Source organism: Miniopterus natalensis, chromosome 17 (genome assembly GCF_054644295.1).
Source record: "Miniopterus natalensis isolate mMinNat1 chromosome 17, mMinNat1.hap1, whole genome shotgun sequence".
Taxonomy (NCBI): Eukaryota; Metazoa; Chordata; class Mammalia; order Chiroptera; family Miniopteridae; genus Miniopterus; species Miniopterus natalensis.
In genome coordinates, this window is record NC_142097.1 from 6,862,754 (window position 1) to 6,876,825 (window position 14,072).

The following is a 14,072-nucleotide window of genomic DNA, read 5'->3' on the forward strand; positions in this document are numbered from 1 at the left end:
CAAAAAGAGAAAGTGGTCAACCATGTCACGTGCTGCAGAGAGAATGAAAAAGATGGTGACTCAACAGGGCCTGTTGATCTCATCATAAAGATACAGGGAGTCGTTGAGCAAGGACAGGTTAGCAAGTGGAGGAAACAGAAACTACTTACAGTGGACTGAGGAGTGCGTAGGAGATGAAGACAGATTAGAGAGATTTGATTATGCGGGAGAGAGAGGCAGAGCAATAAAGAGTGATTTTTTTTCAACACAATGGGAGAAATTTATGCAAGTCTGCATATTGCTACGGAGGAGACGGGGCTAGTTGGTGAAATCAGGATTTCGGAAGAAAGTAGAATCAAGGTGCCGGTGGGCAGCTGAGCCTCAGGGAAGACGTGGTAGGAGGGGGAAAGGAGGCTCGGGAGGCAAGCACGCTGTCCAGATGTGTCAGCAAGAGACGGAAGGCCGTGATCGGCAGGCGAGGCGGGGGGAGCCCGAGGAGGGAGGGGAAGGTGTGAAACGGACATTTCTGAGAGTGGAGATGTAAATATACGAAACCAGTATGGGAGAATTTCTGAGGTTCCTAATTCTCGTTTAAGACTTGCGGCCTTGAATCCAAAGTAAAACTCATGAGCCTGGCTGATTTCCCCAGTGTAGCTCAGCGGCTTGGGTGCCGGTGTGGAGACTGTGGGAGGTTGTCTACGGCAGGCAGCCAACAAGGACTGAGAAATGAATGACAGGCAGCTCAGGCTACCATCGCAGTTACAGTTCTCTCCGAATTCCCTCTTCACACGCCCCCCTTTCAGCCTCTGATTCCGCCCAGGGTAGGGAGGTGAGCCAAAACGGTCTCAGATCACTGACTTGCATTTTTGTGTGTGTGTTTTTCCTGGCAAGTCCAGACCTTTAGCCATTAAAAACCATACTGTTGCAAGAGACAATATGAGGCCCTGTGAGTCGCTCTGAAGCGACACAGGCTGTTGAGGCCCGCGGGTGCTCTGCACCCGGCAGTGTGTTAGGTGAGCACTGTGCCTGCTCCGGGCTATAAGACCTCGATGAGGGGGAAGGGAGTACCCAATTCTGCCTTGGGGGTTTGGAGAAGGCAACTTTTGAGAAGAATATCTATGAAAAAAAATAGGCTTTTTCCTTAGACGAGAGCTCAGCGCCTTCTTTTCACGTGAGTAGTGATGCTCCGTCTGAAAGCGCACCCCGGGAAACAGCACCCCCTGAGGAGTGCAGCTGGCCCGGGATTCTCTCGGCACCGGAGCTGGGCTGGTTGGCAGCTCCCAGGGAGTGGCGCTGGCTCAGCCCCGCCTCGGTCCTTGCCCCCGGCCCCGGCCCCTCGGCCTGTGCGCTCACCAGTGGCCGTAGTCCAGGTGCTGCCTGATAAGTGTGTGGGGCTGCACCGTCCCATAGGCGTCCACCTCCGGCATGTTCATGTCATCGATGAAGTAGACAAGCTTCTTGTTCCCGGGGGGGCCAAAATTTCTCCCAGCCTTCTTTTCTAGAGGCTTCTCCAGGACAGCTGAGGGGACAGACACAGTTAGTAGGGAGGAAGGCTATTTACACCTCAGATGCCAGTACCAGGACAGACAGACGCCAAGGATGAGCCACAGGGCAGTGAGCGTGTGAGTATAAACTACAGCAGTTCTACTAGATGCAGGTGTCCTACAGGACCAGAGGTGGCCTTGGAATGACCTGCAGTAATGGGGAAGTATTCACCAGGCACTGAACTTCTTACTATGTGCAGTGTATTAGGTCTTACAAACATTAATTATCTCATTTTACTCTCATCTTATCACTGTAACATTAGTAGTATTATCCCATTTTAGAGATGAGGGGACTGAGGCTCAGAAGGACAACACAACTTTTCTAAGGTGGAGCCAGTACCCAAAAGACAAAGCCCATGCTCCTTCTGTCATACTTGTGGTCCCAGATTTCTTTGTTTATAGACCAGAAACAGAAGACACCTTGATGGTTCCAAGGCCTAGAACTCTAACCTGGAGGATATCTGCAAATAACCAGGTCCCTCGGTATCTAGAAACAGCAGGGGAGCATGAGGGCTGTGGCTTCCACCCCAGGGCTGGGTGGAGGCCCCTTCCACCCCTGGGCTAGAAGAGAGGGGCTATTAGATATTTTGTCAACAGTATTCTCAAAGGGTTCACCTCCTGGGCTTTTCTCTGAGGGGGAATAGAAACAGCCTCAGAGAATTTCCCAGAAACCTCCAGTATCACGAAGCAACCCCCCGCCCCGCCCCCCACCAGCACCTTCAGTTGTCAGGCCCTCAACCAGAGCCTCTCAGTTCCTTCTAGAGACTCAGTAGAGACTCTTCAGGAGCTGTTTCTTCAATTATGTAGTCAGAGGGAAGGAATCAAACAGCATCATTCCCCAGCCTGACAGGACTTGTTTAGAACAAACTTAACTATCAGGGTGGAGGTAGAGGTGTTTTTTTCAACCAAGCAATTAATATTTATGTATTGCAAGAATCAGCACTTCCTATTACAGCTGGAAGCTCTATGGACCATTTGATTTTCTCTTGAAAAGCAAGTTTGTAAACAAGGAGAAAGTGTCAACAGACATAGGAAGGTGACAGATAGAAAGACAAGTTCCTTCAAGAAGCCTGAATATCTAATTCTCTGGGCTTGAGTTAAATAAAGTGTTTAAAATACGAATTAAATTTAAATTTAATTAGCATCAATTAACATATACTATCAACCAATTAATCACCAACACCTCCTCCCCCCCTAAAGATATAACAACTATGTACGAGATCTGTCAAAATAAATATAATTAATGGGCCGCCGAGGACATGTCTTTGAGAACAGTCCTTCAAGTAGGAAATCTCCCCTTAGGAAAACTTGTTTTGCCACCTCCCAAAGCAGCGACATTCAGATCAGCCCCTGAAATTAAGCAGGCCCTGTAATTTGGGGCCATTAAGCTCTTTGTGCTTCTAAAGGATTGTTGAGGAGGAGAGCATGCCAGTTAAGCAAGAAGTGGCCTTGGAATGCACTGGATTATCTCACAAGGACAGTTAAGCACCCAGAGAAAGAGAGGACTCCCTGGGGAAAGGCACATGCACTTCTGATCCCTTCTTGGCCAAGCTCTGCTCCAGGTCCCATCTGGGAGAGAATGGGAGCAGGTTACCCTGTTTCCAGCCGGAGCTGGAGGAGCAGAGTGGGTTTAAGTGTCAGCAAACATGTTGATGTTGAAGATGCTGAACACGTGAGACATGTAAAGAAGTGTGACCTGGGTCCTGATGGTGGTAAACAGGTCCCGGGAGTCAAGCCCGTGCCCAGGCCGACCTCGCCTGGACCGTCTTACGGATTTTCTCACAGGGCACGTGGTCCAGCTGGTGGGCGCGTGGAGCAGCGCCTGCTGCCCTCCACGTTTATTCATGTCCCTCCGGCACTGTTTTACCGCTACGGTACATTTGAAGGGCAATTTCATTTTCAAAGTGTGTTCCTGTTTTTTCTCTCATTTCACTGTCTCCTCTGCTACCATCCTTGTCCGTCTGCTCTCATCTAGTAACTACGAAATCCTCCCCAAAAGTCTTCCTACTTTCACCCTAGAACCCCTCACTATGTTCTCAAAACAGCAGACTGGGTATCCTTCTAGGATATAAGTCAGATCGGCCAGTCCCTGTTAAAAACTGTCCGGTGGCATCCCATCCCACGTGGGGCAAAAGCGTCAGTTACACCCACAAACCTCGCATCTATTGTTCTGTCCTACTGCTCCCCTTGGCACTCCCTCTGCTCTGGACACCCTGCTCTAACACACTCGCTGCCTCAGGGCCTTTGCTCTGGATGCTCCTCTGCCTGGAATCCTTTTCTCCCAAATTCTAGCAGTTTGCTTCTTACTTACCTAGAGCATTTATTGATTCAAATGCCATTTTCTCAGTAAGCCCTTCCCTGGCACTCTGTCTAAAATTACCACCCCATTCCCTGCCCCTGCGTCATTTTTCTCCATAACACTTATTATCACTTAGTATCCTCTATATTTAAGCAATTTTCTTATTTATTGTCTCACCCCCTCTGCACTCGAAACTCAATAGGCCAGGAATCTTTTTCTGTTTTCCTCATTGTCATAACCCCAGCATATAGAATATTATCTAGCATAAAGTAGGATGTTTGAACAACATTTAAATTAAGGAATAAATGAATGAATTTTATTATTTTAACAAATGCCATGACTAGGAAAAGAAAGACCCAAAGCCACTATCCCCATTTTGTAGCTAAGGTAATAGAGGCTAAGGCAGGTTAAATGCTTTGCTGGAATTAGAATTCAGGTCTGTGGATACTGATTTTACCGCTTCTTTCACATCACCAGGGAGAAAGTCCTTGTAAGCGCTCACATCCCAGCCCTCTCTAGGAATGTGCCATGGACTCCCCCAGCCTCTGAATTGCAGGGCAGGGCATTCACTCGTCCATGGAGATTACCAGGAACCTGCTCTGTACTGAGCATTTGACGTGCATTATATTGACCCCTAAGAGCAGTCCTATAATGTATTATCATCAGCGTTAAAAATAATCTTTTAACAAATGAGAAAACTGAGGCTTAGAGCAATTAAGGGACTTTATTCAAGGTCATATAGCTACTGAGGGCAAAGCCAGGATTCTAACCTGGGTTACTTCATGTAACGACTGGTAGAAACTACTCCTTAAACATTACTGCAGCCCTAGCTGGTTTGGCTCAGTGGGTAGAGCATTGGCCCTCGGACTGAAGGGTCCCAGGCTCGATTCCAGCCAAGGGCCCGTACCTCGCTTGCAGGCTTGATCCCAGGTCTGGGTTGGGGCACATGTGGGAGGCAACCAATCGATGTGTCTCTTTCACATCAATGTCTCTCTCTCTCCCTTCCACTCTCTCTGAAAAGCAATGGAAAAAATATCCTCAAGTGAGCATAAACAAAAACAAAACAAAAACATTACTGCAACATGGCTCTGCCTTCAAGAAATCCCGTTTAGTTAACTCAGCGCCTGACCATATTTTGACAGAGAGCATTAGTAATTAATCATGTCTTACTTTGCATCGACATGATTTGTGTACCTTGTTGGAACTATTTCCTTCCACATTATCTAATTTTTTCACATTAGGATGTTGTAGTTATATTGCAAGGACTTTGTGTTTACCCTTTCAAAAAAATAACATGCTTTTCGTGATTATAAAAACAATATATATTCATTATACAATGATTAAAAATCATAGAAAGCTATAATGAACATGAAAATTGCCCATAATTCTTCACCTAGCAATAAGCATTACTTTCAATATTTTGGTGAATTTCATCCTAGTCTATTTGCTCTGTTATATTTTTCCTCACAAAATCAGAATTATACTGCAGATTCTTCTTGTATTTTTTATTTCACATGCTGTAGACATCTTTATATGATACTACACATCCTCCTAAAACTTGATATTTTTATTAATCCAAGTAGGCTTTTATTTTTTAATAACAAAGAAGTTTGTTTTATAAAGAAACTACATATTTAGCAGAAAAATTGTTGAAGCTAGAGGTTAAAGGCACATTGAGGTAGAGCTTTTTTAGTCCAATTTAAAGGAATTCATTTTATATATCAATAAAACAAAATTCAAGAAAATTATTTTGAAGGTTTTTTTCCTGAAAATGATTGTGAAGCAATGTTAAAATATGGGGTTATATTTCTGCACTAGGACTCAGCATTCAAATAAATCATTGGCCTAACCATCAGTATGTCATAAATGCAAAAAAATAGTCTATGCTAAAGTCCAATTTAAAATACTATTCCCAGTCCCATTAAAAAGGCATAAATATATGGCACAAATTAATTACAAAAGGCATTTCATGTACTGTTAAGTGCACATACAGTAATAAAAGGTAATAGGGGACCTAAAAATATAAAGTACTTACTATATTTAACATTAAGTGATCTTGTCATCTTAGAATTTAGGGTGTTGCTAGGGAAATAGATGGCACAAGACTCTTTAAAAAGTAGTCCAGACATTTAAAAACTTTTTTTTTTTTTTTAAAAAACATATCTTTATTGATTTCAGAGAGAGGAAAGGAGGGGGAGAGAGATAGAAACATCAATGATGAGAGAGTCACTGATGGAGCCTGCAACCCAGGCATGTGCCCTGGCCGGGAATCGAACCCTGATCACCTGGATCCTAGGTTGATGCTCAACCGCTGAGCCACGCCCGGCCGGGCTAAAAACTTTTTTTTGGATACATTTTCTGAGACAAGCAGAGGCATTCAGCCACCTCACTAATTCCAGAGGCGTTTCTTCACAACATTTTTAAAAGCTTTGACATAACATCCCCTCTATTGTTCCTTCCATTCTCGCTTTACTGAAAGCTAAAACTGTGAGGGCCGCCTCAGGCGCAAGATCCCTCTGCCTTGGGTTTACTGACCTTGCTGTTATTAAGGAACCTTCTCACTCATGAGCAAGCCAGAGAGGGAGCTACCTGGTAGCAGGAACTTAAAAAAACCCTTAAAACCACTTTGCCTTTGTGCTGAGTTGGCCAAAAGAAGTGAGGAGAAGCCGATGTTTATGGAGCAGAAAGCCCTGTATAAATCAATCCGAGATGCTGTCCGTGAAGGTGCTTCATCCATAGAGAAATCTGACTCAGCTGGAGGAAGCAAAGCACACGAACGGCTTCCTCTCCTCAAGGTGGGCTCCTGGGTCTGGCATCATGGAGTGTTTGGCAAGTGCTGTTAGGTTATCTGGAGGTTTGAGGGCCATCCTGCTGATTAACAAGAGCTAATGAAAGAAACACCTAATTAAAGGAAGCTGGTCACACGCACACCTAGCAGTGCAGCTGGGAAAAAGCGCCCGACTTCGCACTAGCACGTCCTGCCGGGTGTTAGAGCAGCAATGAGGTCCCAGCGCCTTCCTAACCAGGTTTCGGCAGCACCTGGGAACACCTGCTCCAGTCCTCAGTGACTCAGTGACAGCTTAGGAATCCCTGTGGATTAACCCTTGGTTTGGTGTCTAGGGAAGGGAGGGCTTCTTATGGTCCGTGGAGCGCCCTGTGGCAGTGGCCGCCTCCCTGGGATTCAGCGCTGCGTAGACCCCTGTTCCTGCCGCGGCTGCTGCCTCTCGTTTTATAAGTGGCTTTGGGTGGCCTGCACTTCCCTGCACGGCAGGTCCGGCTGCACCTACTCCTGGTGTGACCGCTGGCTCTCTGTACTGACGTCCGGCACAGCTGGGAAGCCTGCTCTGGGCTGCCCCCTCCAAGGCCTGGGCCTTCTCTTCAGCTCCTTCCTGTCTCTTTCCCAACAGGCTGGGCTGGCTCGCTCAGTTGCTTCTCCGGTGACGGTTTCCTGGAGGTACCGGGCGTGGGCCTTGCAGCTGTCTCAGCTCAGCTTTCTTGAGCTCCTCCTGTGATGTCTGCAGTTCTCAGTCCTGTCTCTCCTTCACCAGGGAAGCTCTCCTCACTGCCTCCAACTGCTGCTTCAAGTCGGATTCCAGCGTTTCCTCCTCCAAGAGCTGTTTCAAGCCCCAAAGTTTGTTTTGCATGTTTGGAGGCTAATTCTTGTCTCCTTTGTAGGATCTCACCGCTTTCTTGTGCATAGTTGTTCCACTAATTTTCAATTTCCCTCTACATGCCTTAGTTTTGTGGGTCAGGTTTACCAGATGAATTTAGCCTGGATGGGTAACGTTCATTGACTAGCAGCCTAGTTTCCTCCATGACCACTTTTTGCTGAATTTGAGTTTCTTTTACTTGCTGGTCCAGCTTCATCATGGCCACTGACTTTTATCTAAGTCCCATTGCTGCCCTTGTTGGCTTCTCTGCTTTCAAAAAATTACTAAGGACAATATGATGTAGGAAAGAGATGAAGCCTCACAAAACTTGCTCCCAGAGTCCCAGCCTTCCTCCCACAGGTGACTGAGAGGGACAGAGGACAAGGAGATGGTGTCAGGGGCCTGCCACAGGCACAGACCCCGGCCCCTTGTGGCAAGAGGTCCTGATTTATGGGGTCTGGACTCAGTAGGAGGCAGCACCGTCCAGTAAGCAGGTGGATCACAGCTCAGCCTGGTCCAGACAGGGGCAGCCTTGAGCCGCATCCAGATGCCCTCCGGGCCCCAGAGGGGCACTGCCGTCCTGGATGGCACTCTGGTCCTCAGCAGTACCACTGTCCTGGACAGCGCGACCCTGTTCCAAAGTGAACTACAGGGCCTTTTCCCTGCAGCAGGAGCCAGGCCCCAGGGCTCTCATGTTGCCCAGCTGTCATGGGAACCAGTGCCCCAGCGTGGCCTGTCCATCCCCACCACGCTGAGCTGGCCCTCCTCTGGCCACCGGCAGCCCTGCTTCCAGCGGGGCCAGCACCCTGCCATCAACAGGCAATGACTCCTGGGCCAGGTCGGCACGGGAAGATGCTCAGGGTCTCTGGGCTCTCCCCTCTCCAGCCAGTTGGAGCCGAGGGGAGCCTGTCCCACTCTCTTTCACAGCCTGAGACGTGGAACGTGGAATGTGGCCGCCCCCAGCCGCGTCTCTATGGGGAGTAGGCAGAGGGGCAGAGCCAGCTGGGCTCCTGGGGGAGCTGCGGCCCCAGTGTGTCTGTTGTTGGGAACATTTTTCCTTGCAACAAAAAATATTCTGAAGTTCCTATGGTAGGCTTGGCTGCTGGTACATTCAGCTTCCACAGCTGGGCCTTGAGGTCCGACTTCATCTCCAGCTCAAGGAGAGCCTCTCTCCTAGGAGATACCGGACTTGAACTTGCCTGGCTTCTTGCCATTGGGCTTCATGAAATTCACGCTCCCCCTGAACATAGCCTTCTCCTTGGTGTGCGCCCACCTGGGAGGGGGCCTAGGTCTCGAGAGTTAGTCAAATCCCCAAAGCTTGATTTTAGTTGCTGCATTATGTTCCATAATTTGAGAGTACCCAAATTTATGGATTGGTTTCTCTATTGTCTAGAATGTGTTGTTTTCGATTTCCTCACACTGTGAAACTCCCTTCCCCCACTCCAACCAGAGCGTCTTGCCAACATTGGCCATCTACTATGGAAAACAAGATGTATGACTTAGAGTTTTACCAAAGTGGAAGCCACTGCAGCTTGAGGACATACGACAGCTTGAAATAAGACTCAGTGTGACTTTGGAACAAGTCACTTAACACCTCCAAGCCTCATTTTCTCAGCTTTTAAAAGCAGAGACTATCGTCACTGTGATGGCAACCATTAACAACTTCCCTCTTGTCAGTCACTTTCCGGTTGGGTGGCCACATGACGCAGCTCTAAACAGTAAGACGCAGACATCAGTCTATGTTCCTAGAGAGCTCTAAGTCCCTGACATGGGCACTAACTCTTTTTTTTTTTTCCATTTAGAATGCAGACGTGATGGCTGGAGCAGCAGCCGTTCTGCTACCCTGAGAGAGCAGCTAAGAGAATAATAGGTGTTATAGCACCGCTAGTGCTAAAACATTGATTTAGCATTAGCGACTGCCTACCTCAAGGCTTCTTGTTGCATGAGAAAAAAATTCTGCTTATGTCCCTATGGTCAGATTTTCTGTTGCTTGCAGTCAAAAGCATACGGATGCAGTGTGTCATTGGTGGGGAGGGTTAAGTGAGCTAAAGCACACAGTTGGGCATAGAAACGTTAAATAAAGCTGTGCTATCCACACTGGTGAGCAATGAGAGCGCCTGGAAGTACAACCCCCATTTCTATTTAAAGGAGCTCTCAATGTGTGTTTAGGAAAGTGCTCAGTGGAGACCCCAGAGCTGGATGCAATGAGAGAGTGGAGAGATGCAGGGGTTGTCAAGCAGCTGCCTTCCCTGTTAAACAAAACCTGACTTTGAGAAAAATGAGTGAGGGCAGAATATTCCCCCGGAGACCTCGATGAGTTGACCTGCTGGATGGAGTTATTGCCCATTTGAAATTTGGGACATTTCTTCCCAAAACATTATTTTTACTTTAGCATAGTTTATGTTAAACTTCTTTTTCAAGCAAAAAGGGGTTTGCTTGCGTTCCTTTTGTTTTGGCAGCTGGGGCTTAGAAAGCATTGTATAATATTTATAGGTTCTTAAATTTGAAAAGGATTTTAATATTATTATAATAACAGCTTCCATTTACTGAGCACTATTGTATGCCGGGAATCATTCTGAGTGTTTTACATATTTTATCTGGCTACTTAGGAATGAAAAGAATGGACTATTGAAAAACTCCACGTGGATAAATCTCAAAATCATGCTGAATAATAGAAGCCAGACAAAAACAAGTACACGTTGTATGATTCCATTATGTACAATCCTAGAAAATGCAAACTAACATATTGTGACTGAAACAGATCAGCGGTTCCTGGGCACCGGGGTGGGGGGGGGCGGGAGCTGGGTGAGAGTGGCATTGCCAGGGGGCATGCGGAGCTTCCGGAGCCGAGGGGTTTGTTCACTATTTCCACTGTAGTGATGGTTTCATGAGCCGGTACATTTTTTAAAACTTGTGGAACTGTACACTTTAACACGTACCATGTATGGCATGTCAGTTAAAACTAAAAAATGCTTTTTAAAAGGGAAAATATTTAAAAAATGATGCTGTCCTTCAGTAGGAAAAGGAATGAGCTGTGATTTATTCGTACAATGGGATTCTATGCAGCAGTGAAAATCAACGAAACAGATCTCCATGTAACAGACGATTTAAAAAGTAAGTTGCCAAAGGAAATTACAGTATGATTTAAAATTTAAATGTATACAACATTGTGTACACATACGTATACACAATGGGTACACATATGTCTCAAAAGTGTAAATTTGGAATGATACACATTAACTTTAGTAGTTAATAGGAGCAAGGGACGAGGGGTGTGTTGGCTGTACCTACAGTGCTAAGATACTTAGAAAAATGACAAAATGCTAACATCTGTGACATCCAGGTGGTGGGTACATGGGCATCTGTTATATTATTTTCTGTACATTTCTGCATGATTGAAATATTTCATAATTTTAAAAAATGTTTAAGTAATTCTTAATCCTATGCTCAGTATCCAGTTCCCCCTGCCAGGGGCGATTGTTCCCAGTTTCTTGTATATCTTTCTGGAGATAGTCTAAGTATATCTACAAGCCTAGATGTGTGAGTGTATATCTGTGTAAATTTTTGTATATCTTTTTAAACAGAATTGGAGGATACTGTATATACTCTTCTGTATCTTTCTTTTCTCAAGAAAGCTTTGGAAGTAGGTGCAACTCAATCCATACAGAATTCCCCGTTCTTTGTAATAATGTTTAGCATTCCATCATACGGATAAGTAGCTATTTCTTGTCTTTTGCCATTAGAGACACATTATAAACACACACTGCACGTCTGTACAGACTGTACCACCTCACATTCAATCTTTTCATAGTTACACAGGGCTTAAGAACAACAGCCAGGACAACACTGGGATGTAAAAGGTGATGGGCCGGTGAGGTGGGCGGGACAGTTTGCCTCTTGTCTAAATGAGGAGCCACCTTTTGAGTTCTCGTATCTCCTCTGTAGGTTTTCTATTTCCTCTTGGATATTGACTGGGCCTGTGGCTCCCGCCTTTCTAACAGTTGGTAGCATACTTTCTCCATTTTAGGGACCATTTTGTTGCTTCTAAAATGTTATAGGCTAAGAAGGCAAATAATTAAAGTTGTTTGGACCGTGACTAACGTAAGAGGAAGGAGATCTGTCCCAAGGAAGGGAGGTGGGCATTTCCCAGAGTGAAGCATCTGAGCTTTGCTGCGTGGACTTGGTTACGGGTATGCCGGCTCCTCCGGGCTTTGGGTTGCTCTCCAGCTCCTAGTCACTTCTGCATAGCGAGGTGACAGGCGGCTGCTTCATCCGTCCCCTAGTGTACGAGGAGGGAGGGGACCAGAGGCCACCAGGGAATTAACAAGAGGCAGGAAGTGCTGTGTTCTGGTGTACGTCTAGCTGCAGGGAGAAGTCAGCGTTCGCCTGGCTCTGACTGACAGTATCCTGCGACTTTTAAAAAGAATTCTCTGTATCCCGACAGGAGGTGTCCCGGTGAGGGAACCCAGAGAGGGAGCAAGGGGTCTGGGCAGTGTAAGCAGCTCAACTCCTCTTTCTTGACTATGAATATTTTCTCTCTGTATAAAGTATATTTTACGTTATACAGTCATAATAGGATTCTAGAAAACAACTCCTCTAGAATACTCAAGTAGTGCTACTAATGATAATAGTAATAATATCAAATATTTATTGCAGTTTCCAAAGGATTTCCTTCCTACAGAGTCAGTCTGCCTAATGGTCAAGGCACAGAAGTCAGCCTGGGTTTAAACCCTGGCTCCACCACTTACTGTGTGGCTTAGGGTATCTTACTTCACTTCTCTGTGCTTTGGTTTTCTCATCTGTAACATGGGGATACAAATACTTATCTCACAGGGTTGTACAAGATTCAATGACTTAAAAATGTGTAAAAGTCTAATCTTAAGTTAGTGCCTAACACATACCTGGTGACTGTTTGATAAAGGCTAGTTATCACCATCGTCATCATCAGTGTAGTTGTAAGTAATAGCAAGAACCAGTGTAAATGGACAGAGCTGGTGACCTGATTAGTCATTGGACGTAAGGCTTGCAATATGGGTAGAGGTAGATCTTTCCAAAAAACGAGAGGGAGAAACCATGTGAGGAAGACCAGCGTGTTAGGATGTGGACCAGACGCGCTGGCCAGGCATCCCGCGAGCGAACAATCCTGCTGCACCTCTGGCCAGACCTCACCAAATGCCGTCTCAAGTGAGACATGCCGTAGAAACCAGATGTTCAAGTTTCACAGGTTTGCCGGTGTAAAGGCTGCTTAACAAAGGGGGACCTGAAACTGTTCATGGAAAAGGAGTTCCCTGGATTTCTGGAAAATCATAAAGACTCTCAGGCTGTGGACAAAATAATGTCAGCTTCTGGGTTAGGACTGAGGGTGTAAACATTTGCCAGCCCAGCAGGATGAAGCCTCGGGGATGTCCCTGTCGCCGAGGGGGCGAGGGGGACAGCTCTGACTTCCATCAGCAAGCTGGGGCACTTGGCTGCTGTGACAGGCAGAGAGCAGAGGCAGTGCTGCTCCCCGCTAGCCTGCGACACTGGCCGGGCCCTCACCCTGGAAGCGCCGGCAACATGTGCCGAAAGCAGGCAGGATGTGAACTGGTCTCTCCCGTGGGAACTGGGGAGAGCAGAGCACTGGCCACACTGCAGAGGTTGTCTCTGGGGCTCACACTGGACAGAGGCCACAGAGCGGCCAGGTACGTGAAAACGGTCCAGGCCCAGAAGCTGGTGGTCAGAGCGCAGCCTGCTTGGCAAGTCTGCCGGCCTAAGGCCTGATGACACCAGGGTCGCTATGGCCTATCATTTAACAATCTACAAATGGCACACACTGCGTTCCTCACTTTTAGTGGAGTTTGCATTCTGGGTGGGGCTGGGTTGCAAAGAGTGGGGCGCGGCTACCACCGTGTGAGGCATAGGAGCTGGGCTCCTCCCTCACCCCACCACTCCCTACTCTCACAGGGAGGGGGGCGCGGGCGTTTCTTCGAAAGGAAGCTGTTTCAAGGGTTAATGTGTTGAGTGTTTCTATAAAAATGGAGACTCTACCATGAGTGAGGGTCCAGGAGAAGTGACTCTGGTGAGGGGAAACACCTGTATGAGCCCCTGGACCGGAGGCCACACCCAGGAGGGCCCACGTCCACTGGGAAGCAGGTGTTTAACTTCCAGGAAAAGCAGGCTCAGTGTGGTCAGAGGCTGGACATGCCACACCCGCCTGGCTGCCTGGTGGTGACCTTGGGTGATCGTGTACTTTTACCCGAGCCTCAGTTTCCCCATCTATAAATGTGAGGGGTGAATGACGTGATCCCGAGACACAGCAGGTGACGGACGTCCACAAGCCCATGCAAGTCTCTCAAAGGGTTTTCGGCTGTTGTTGTCATCAGGGTGCTGACTGCTCTGTGTTGAACTCCCCCCCCGGAGGAAGTCGGCAGGTCAGGGAGGAGTGTAGGGAGAAAGGACAGGAAAGGGGGCCGGGCGAAGGGAGCAGGAGAGTGGGACAGACGGGTTGTGGAAGAGAGAAGGGGAGAGGAGAGAAGGGTGTGGTGAGAGAAAGTGCACCGTCCAGGTCCAGCCAAGCCGGTACCTGCCACCTGCTCCAGCTCTGAGTCAGGGGACAGGCCA

General features: G+C 47.3%; 1 protein-coding gene across 1 annotated transcript in view; it reads right to left on the reverse strand.

Annotated features, from left to right (window-relative positions):
* Positions 1-14,072, reverse strand: part of DNAH9 (dynein axonemal heavy chain 9) — a 295,671-nt gene that overhangs the window by 132,033 nt on the left and 149,566 nt on the right. The window contains exon 39 of the mRNA XM_087825845.1: positions 1,333-1,498. Within this exon, the coding sequence (XP_087681971.1) occupies positions 1,333-1,498 (166 nt within the window). The remainder of the gene's footprint in view (positions 1-1,332; positions 1,499-14,072) is intronic.